The 9,282-nt window shown below is 40.8% G+C and overlaps 1 protein-coding gene across 2 annotated transcripts in view; it reads right to left on the reverse strand.

The window, feature by feature from the left end:
• FGF14 (fibroblast growth factor 14) overlaps nucleotides 1-9,282 on the reverse strand; it is an 828,657-nt gene that overhangs the window by 184,259 nt on the left and 635,116 nt on the right. For both annotated transcript variants that reach the window (XM_019525270.1, XM_019525271.1), the window contains exon 3: nucleotides 4,730-4,833. In XM_019525270.1, the coding sequence (XP_019380815.1) occupies nucleotides 4,730-4,833 (104 nt within the window). The remainder of the gene's footprint in view (nucleotides 1-4,729; nucleotides 4,834-9,282) is intronic.

Below are 9,282 nucleotides of genomic sequence, written 5' to 3' on the forward strand. Positions count from 1 at the left end.
CCAGGGCTGGTCATGGGACAGAGTCATGGGAGGCTCATCTAGGGGCACAGCAGGGAGGTGGCTCCCCGCTGCTGTGCACACCTCTGAGGAAGGCATTGAGAGCATGTGCCCCTCATATTTGTGCATGGGGCAGAGGTGGGCTGTCTGCTTCAGGTTGGGGCTTTGAGCCCTGCAGCCTTTACTCTGGGAACTGTGCAATGCTATGTTTTGCCTCCTGCTGCCAGGCAGGCAGGGTCCACAGTGTGGCCAGCGCACAGCTCCCTGGGCAAAGGCAGCAGGGCATAGAGCCCCATCTTATAGTGGGCAGCCTGCCTCCACCCTGTGCGCAAATCTGGGGGGCACATGCCTCCCATGCCTCTCCTGGGGTGTGCGCAGCAGTGGGGAGCCGCCCCCTGCCCACTCTTAGATGAGCCACCTGCGGCTCCATCCCACCCCTCATTCCCAGTATCCCATTCACCTGAGGCTCTGCTCTGCCCCCTTCCCTCCCTCACCACAGGGGCTTCAATCTGTGCCTGTACCTCTTCCTTCCCACCCACCCCTGCAACCCCTTCCCCTCCACAGACATACCTGCTGGGTGCTGCTCTACACACTGCTGGACTGCATTCCTGTAGGGTTACCATATTTTCATTTTCAAAAAAGAGGACACCTGTTTAGAGAGGGTAATATGATTGTGGGTGGGGACAGTGATATGCCCATGCCCTGCCCTTGCCCCAACTCCCAAGCCACAGTGCCCCCCAGCCCTGCTGTTGCCCCTCACTCCTGACCCACAGTACCCCACATCCTGCCAGGGTATGCAAGGGTCCCCCCTCCCCAGGCTCCAACCCCCCCCACACCCACAGTTCCCCACACCATCACAAATTCCCCGACACCCCCCCCACCCCAACCATACAAAGTACCTGCATAATTTTGCATAATTTTGAGTTTTTATGCATATAATTTTGAGTTTTTAGCTGTGCAGTTAAAATTGCGATTAATTGTGAGTAATTTTTTTAATAGTACAATTAATCTCAATTATTTTTTTAATCCTTTGACAGCCCTACTCTCTTCCATTCTCTTACATCCTGTTATCTGAGGGGAAAAGGTAATCAAGTTACAGAGACACACTTTCTCTAAAATATTTTCCAAAGCCTTATCAAACTCCTAAAGAATTTACCTCCTTCCTTTCCCTTGTTACTGTGACAAAGTATTTATCACATCTAACACATGTTGGAGTACAACATGGCCACATCATGAGTGCTTCACCTATGGACTGAAATTCTTGATTTCTAGACTTCTAGCCACTCACTCTGGTGTCCATGCCACCAGAGTGGAGTAAGAACTTATCCCAACTTCATTTGACAAATTTCAAATGGCTTGCAATACATGTTTAATAATAAATATCCAAAAGACAGGAAGCATATCTGAAATGCTACATTCTACCAAACTAGTATGGAAATCTCATCAGTCAAGATTTCCCACAAGATTTCCTGTCCTTTAACTTCTTCTCCAAAATGGAAATACTATGGAAACTCTCTCCTACGGTACTAGAGACTATTTATCCCTGGTCTATTTATTACTTAATTGAATACTTATCTAATTATTGCAGAAGGTTGAAACATGTTACTAAAAGTGTTATTAAAAACAGAAACAAAGCCTCAAAACCACAACAAAATCACCTCTTCCAAACTTGTCACTCCAAACATTCTTCGTAGGCGCATTCTTCTAGTTGAGAAAGACTGGCTATAAGTCCCTTCCAGTTAATACCATGATATAACAGGCCAAGGATGATGTAGATTAGCTTCACTACATTCAATACACTGTTAACACAATAAGAATCAAATCTAGGACTTTCACACAGAAGTGAAGAGAACTACACTTAGTCAACAGTTCAGCTAACTTCAAATTTGCATTTTTATACCTATCATTTTAAATATACATATTTCCATTACATTGTTTAAAAACAGTTTCTCATCTGACATGTTGTATTTCCTGCCTGCATCCCACATTTTCTTTTTTACAGATAAAGCAAAAACACTTGGAAAAACAGCTATAACTATATTGGCACAAGCAGTTCTGCTCTAATTTAAAATGTGACTTCTATATGTCCAGAGCACTAGGTGCATAATCTTGCCAAAGGAATAGAAAACTCACCAACAAGATTGTGACATATATTGAATGCTTCACAATCATGATGATTTTTTTTCCCCCAGAGGGCAATATTTTGCAAATTCTGGGTACAATATATCTTCATCCTGATCCCTGGAGAGATACACACATAAATCCCCTGTGCACTGAGATGGGAACAAATTATTTCATCTGAAGCAGTCTCTCTTTTTTATGTTTTTAGTTTTTATTTTCAAATATGTACTAGTCTCTGCACTCAACAGTATTCAACTCCTCAACAAAAACAATATAGCACTTCTCTGCCCCACCCTCAAAAAAGGTAACCATCATCATGAACACAAGTTTTACTGGTGTGTATATGTGTGTGTGCTTTAGCCATCATTCTTAAAACTTAATTTGATTATCAAATATTATACTACTATGAAATAACAACAATACATATTATTGTTGGTGTCTTTGTTATTCAGGGAGTTTTTGCCATGTGTTAAAACCAAAGACTCTTAGACTTTATTTTCTATTATTTTCACTTATCTTTGCAAGTGATGTTTTGCAGTTGATTTCATACTTTACATTAGGAGAAGTAAACAGTACTTTCCCAATACAGTTTACATTGTTTTTTTCCTTACCTTACATAAGGCAGAGTGACAGACTGAGTCACTCTCCCTAAGGAATGGCAATGCAGTAGAAAATGTTAAAAACAAAAATGAGCATCAAAAGAAAGTATCATACAAAATTACTAACCATTGCTAGCAACAGTGAAAATGCATATGTAAATTATAAACTCTGAAAATCCTGGGCATATGAAGGGCCCCAGTTCTGAAAGCCTTTGCACATGCACACTCTTTCCCCATTTCTACAATCTTTTAACTCAATGAGGCCGGCCACACACATTCACAACTTCCACAACTCTGCTAAGGCTGAGATCCATAAAAACATTTAGACGGTTACCTCCCATTCTTTCACTGTTTTTCTTTCACTAGGAACTAGATGCCTAAATACTGTATGGAATGAGACCCAAACAGTTTCAGGATTGGGCCCACAGCTTCTATGGATTGGATGCTACAACTGCTGTTCACATTGAGTAGTATCATTTTCTCCAAATAGTCCAGTTAATTTCAGTGGAACTATTTTCAGAGTAGCATGTGAACTATGGGTTTCAGAATCTGGCTTTGTAGGGGCGGGGTTTACTTCCTAGCATCACCAGCCATTAAGCTAATATATTCTTTGAAACTGGAACATCTGGAAATACTCTTTACTGTTGTTTAGGAAAGGATGAGAACACCATGGAACTACTGAAAGGCAAAAGCATATTCATACTGTGATGGCACATGAAAAAGTAATTTGCATGCCCTTCTACTGAAATGAAACCTTGGGGAGCTGAGAAACCCACATAGTGCATTAATAGTAACAACTTTAGTTTTTCCACTGCAGGGAGATACCACATATGCTATATGTTCTGGTGACAGGGTTTTCAGTGCCATTATAAGAAAACAAATTTTCTACATCATACTGTTGAAGTGCTCCAGAGATATAGTGAGGTATTCTCTCTTTTTCTGGGTGTCGACATTCAATTCTAAGGTCCCCCCACTTCTAATTATCTTCCCAATAACTGTTTTATCTTTAAACCAAATAGTATACCTTCCTCTGGGATATCAGAGGCTTACACTGTCCAATTCCTGCTCCAGGGATAGTGAAAACAAAGTATTGTATCATATTTTAGTGTGAATGAAATATCATCTGACATAATACACCTAAAAATCATGACAGAATATAAACACAATTCACTGCAATGAAAAGAAATCCTAAAGCCAGCTGGATAATAGTCAGAAGCTTTTTGAGCATTAAAATGTAATTAAGTCTTAAAGAAGGATATTAAGTTTACCCCATGCAACATCAAGACTTTTCACAGCAAAACCATTATCACATTTTGACTGATTAAATGATTTAGAATGTCTTAAGAGAAGAGTTCTCAAATTATTTCAGATAGTAACATTATTTTGACTCAAGACCTTTTTTAGCTTTCATCATTTCACATATATATGTTCTTATCTATAATTCTTTTACCTTAATTTTCAAAATCTTTTAAAAGATAATGTCTTTTATTAATGAAACTTTATAAATGTTTATATTTTTAAAATTGCTACCCATTACAAGAGTTGCTAAAAATACATGAGAAATTAAAAATGTAAATGCTGCAAGAATGTAAATATCTTTATAAAAAGTACCTTATATTTTACTGGACACAGAAAATTAAAATAGTTTTTATAACAACAAAGTTATTGTAGACACTTAAAGAAATGTTCTAAGATATTTATCTGAAAATTGTAACCTGCCTACTGGTTTACTGGATCATATCAGTGAATGCAATGGCTAAATACATTCCTGACACAGTATTACATAGAACAATTTAAAATTACTGTGCAGCAAGGCTACAGTTCTGTATCACATTCTGTTTTATAAAACAATTTTTACACAATCCTATTATTTTAGTTATATATATTTGTTTAATCCCTCTTTAATTCTATATAACTTTTCGAGAGTGAAATAAATCTCATTCTTGTATAAATTTTTCTTTAAGCTACTAGCATGACATAGTAGTTCAAAATAATTGAAGCATATTACTTACAGATGTGTAGAGGAAACCTTCTCCATTTAGGGCTATATACAACCCTGTCTTTACACCCTGGATAGCGACAACACGAAGTCCCACTGGTATAAGGTTGAATAATGCTGTAAACAGAAATGTTATCTGTCACAGATGGGCTATGATAAACAAAACATTGTAACAACCAACTTTAATAAAAAAATAACTGCTTTTCCCTTCAAAAAACCCCTTCTAGCTTCAAAAAAATCCAATTAAGGAAATACAGGTACTGCATAAGTTACTGTACAACTTTTACCTTGAAAATCTATTTAGATTTTCATTCCTGCAGCATTTTGGTACTGGCACAACTGTCAGTCAACAAATAAAAAACATGTCTCCCTGGACATGAATATCACAAGAAACAGAAAAGGCTCAATGTAAGAAAGGAAATAGAAAATTTTGTCTTCTATTAGCTCAGTATGAGCATATGAGTAATAGTGGGTGTGTCTGCATGAGACTAATCTACTATGCAGTAAAGCATCACTGTTTACATGTGCACACCATTTGCTGCACAGTAAATTTGTTTACTGCACATTTAGCTACTACCTGTAAATATACGTAGTAAACTAAAGCAGCTAAACTATGTGAGTCCCAACAGTCAGCCCTTAACACCAAAGGGCCACAGGGGATGGGGAACTCCCCCGGTCCCAGTGCTGCTCAGCTCCTGGCTCCCCCCAGGAGCTGGGAGCCAAGCAGTGCTGGGACAGGGTAGCTTCCTCCCCACCCATCCCAGCGCTGCTCAGAGAGAGTGCTACCCTGTCCCAGCACTGCTTGGCTCCCAGCTTCTTGGGGGAGCAGCACCAGGACCAGGGGAGCTCCCCATCACTGTGGCCCTCTGGTGTTGGGGTTAACTGGGAGTTCCGCAGTTAGTTAGTAAATACAGGTAGTAGCTAACTGTGCAATAGACTAATTTAATGCACTGCAAATGGTGTGCATGTGTAGACAGTGAGCCAGGAGCCAAGAAGCTAAGTAGTGCTGAGCCTGGGGAGCTCTCTGCTTCTCTGCCCAGCCAGGGCCTGGCCAGGAGCTGTCTGCTTCTGGAGCAGCTCCCATCCAGCCCCCAGCAGGGCAGGAAAATCTCCGAGCAGCCAGGAGCTGGTTGGGAGCTGTCCCAGAAGCAGAACAGCACTTAGCCAGCCCCAGGCTGTGCAGGGAAGCCCAGCTGGGCACAGGCCTTGTCTTCCAGTCCCATGCACATCAAGACCCATCCCAATGTGCATGGGGCTGGGAGACAATTGCCAGTGCAGCTGGCAGAGCTTGCCTGGCCCAATGTACATTGGGACTGGCCCCCATGCTCCCTGCCACACTCCAGGCTAGTATCCTGGGGGAGACTGCAGTTCCCCCTGGCTGCTGAAGTGGGCCAGAGCAGAGTAAGAGCAGCCCTGTACTAGGCTGTTCTGGTTGGAAGCAGATTTGCTTCCAACAGGGAGCATGTGTAGATGTGCTCCCTGGGAAAATTTACTGCACAGTATTTTACTGTGCAGTAAGGCTTTATAGCATTAATAGCCTGTGTAGACACACCCAAGTAGGTATGAACACACATAATTTAGCTGCTTTATGAAGGGAAGAGGAGCTGCTGCTCCAAAAAGCACATCAGCTATTACAGTTATTGTTACAGGAACAATATAAGTTAACTAAATTACCTAGTTTTGACTTGGAGCAGAGCAGGCTTAAAGTTGGAGTAGTTTTGCTACACTTGTATCACTACAGAGCCATGCAGGGGTAACATTCTATCACATAAGCTTATATTGAAATATGTGGATATTGACACAAGTATTACATGCATCTATACTTGGTTATAGATTATCTATAGAATGACAAACTTCCAGCTCACATTGAAATCTTTTTTCTTAAATTCTTGAATATTACTTCAGTAGCATAACTCCAATCTCACTTGAGTATAATTTAATCTTTGATTCAAAAACTGAGTGTCCTCAGGAACCAGACATCTTTGTTGAGGGTATATTTGATACCAATAATAGTACAGGCAGTCCTCAAATTTACGACACGAATGGTTCCTAAAAACCACATCTCAAGTCAAAACATTGTAACTTGGAACCGATTTTCCCACAGGAAACAATGTTATAAATGGGGGATTGGTTCCTGAACCAAGGTCCAATACCCTATTTTCACCAAAAATAATCCAGAATTTTGTATTCAGTCAATTATAGATGATTACTATAGCTACATTAATGTATTTATATTGTAAATAGCAATCATATTGATTTGGAAGGACTTTTTTGAGGTGATTTTGCTGGACATTTTGAAGGGCTGTTGGTTGGACTTTTTGAAGGGTTCTTGACCAGAGTCTTCTCAGGAGGTCTTGCTTGCTTTCTTAAAGAAAGTGTCCAAGGAAGTTTGGACAGATGTTTTCCAGGGAGATGGGTGACACAGCGTACTTGTTTGCTGGCGTGGCTTGGCATCAGATCAAGGGCTGTAAAATCAAAAATGACATCAGAAAGCTGAAACAGGATGTCAATTTATAAATGTTGTAAGTGCGAAACTTTGTAACTCAAAACATTGTAAGTTGAGAACTGCCTGTACACAAAAAGCACTTAAGACCCAATTCAGGAAAACACTTAAGGTTTCATTTAAACAAATGCTTAAATTCCATTGGGAATGGGTTTTAAATATGTAGCTTAACATGCTAACTTGAATAGGCACGCTTCTCACAAATTAAACCTTTAAAGAGAAACCACTAGTAACAGCTACAGGAAACAAGATACATATTCTTAAGAGAACAGCAGCTGTATCTTTGATAAAAGTCTGAAAGCAAATAATGTAAAGCTGCAAAAAAGAAAAATACTTTAAAAATCTCTAAACCAAGGCAGCAAGCACAGAGAAAATAAGCATGGTTATTAATTTCATTTCTAAAATTCAATATTCATAAAAATGAAGCAGTTAAATTAAGAATGACATAAACAAACAAGGAGAATTAGAAATTTTTCATCTCCCTGGTTTTTTTATTGAAAATTCAAAATGTCAAGATGCACTTGTACTATAATACATGAGCAAGAAGACAAATCATATGTATGAGTCCCACCCAGTAAAACACCTGACAAAAAATGAACCCACTGAAAAAGGCTTTAGTGGATTTTGAATGGTTGCTTCCTGTTTAAAAGTGAAATACACACAACTATATGAAATTAAACCAAATAAGAAAAGGCCATGCTTTTATTTCGAATTATGCCTGGAAGCATTCATAGGTGAGCGTGTTGACTTGGACTGTGAGATTAAATACAAAATGTACAGCAATAAATTTATGAAGAAGATCCTTTGATAAGCCAGAACTCATGTTTGATGGGTTTTGGACCCCAGATGAGCTGTGAAATGGATTTCAAAACAGTTGCAAAAGTTGTATTTGGCTGTTCTGCATTAGGAAAGCAATGGAATATATGCATCAAGAAAACATGTTCCATGAGTCAGTCTGTAAAATACTGGAATTCCAATGTAAGTCAGGTAAAATGGAAATTAATTTGCTCTATAGAAGGTATATATGTAACGAAATTATAAAAGACCATGGTTAGTTAAGAAATGACTATAAATATAAAGAAAAGACAATATTGTATTGGTCGTGATGATGCTGAGTAAATGTGCTACATAATCTGGTCTCTTTCTATGACCTTCATCTGTGGGTCCTGAGGGAATTGGCTGGTGTCATTGCAGAGCCATTGGCACGGCTGTTTGAGGACTCCTGGTGCTCGGGCCAAGTCCCTGAGGACTGGAAAAGGGCCAATGTGATCCCTATTTTCAACAAAGGGAGGAAGGAAGAGCCTGGCAACTACAGGCCAGTCAGCCTCACTTCTATCCTGGGGAAGGTCTTTGAAAAAATTGTCAAGGGCCACATTTGTGAGAGCCCTGCAGGGGAAGTGATGTTAAGGGGTAACCAACATGGGTTCGTGCAAGACCGATCCTGCCTAACCTGGTCTCTTTCTATGACCAGGTAACAAATTGCTTAGATGTGAAGGAGGAAGTTGATGTCATCTTCTTGGACTTTCAGAAGGCCCTTGACACAGTGTCCCACCCAATTCTGGTGGGCAAGCTGAGGGACTGCGGCATTGACGAATGCATGGTCACATGGGTGGCAAACTGGCTCCAGGGGCACACCCAGAGGGTGGTGGTGGACGGGTCAATGTCGACCTGGGAGGGTGCGGGCAGTGAAGTCCCCCAGGCCTCGGTCCTTGGGCTGGTGCTGTTCAACATCTTCATTAGCAACCTGGACGAGGGTGTGGAGAGCACCCTGTTCAAGTTCGAAGCAATAGGCAGAGCCAACCGCACCCTGTCATGCATCAACAGGGGCATTACTAATAGGTCCAGACAAGTCTTGCTCCCCCTCTATGCGTCACTGGTCAGGTCACAGCTGGAGCACTATGTCCAATTCCGGGCACCGCACTTCAAGAGGGGTGTGGAGAACCTGGAGAGGGTCCAGAGGAGGGCCACTTGTATGGTTGAGGGCCTACGTGGCCAGCCCTATGAGGAGAGGCTGAGGGACCTGAATCTCTTCAGTCTCCACAAGAGGAGACTGAGGGGGGATC

Source organism: Gavialis gangeticus, unplaced genomic scaffold, assembly GCF_001723915.1.
Source record: "Gavialis gangeticus isolate Ggan-Ray unplaced genomic scaffold, GavGan_comp1, whole genome shotgun sequence".
Taxonomy (NCBI): domain Eukaryota; kingdom Metazoa; phylum Chordata; order Crocodylia; family Gavialidae; genus Gavialis; species Gavialis gangeticus.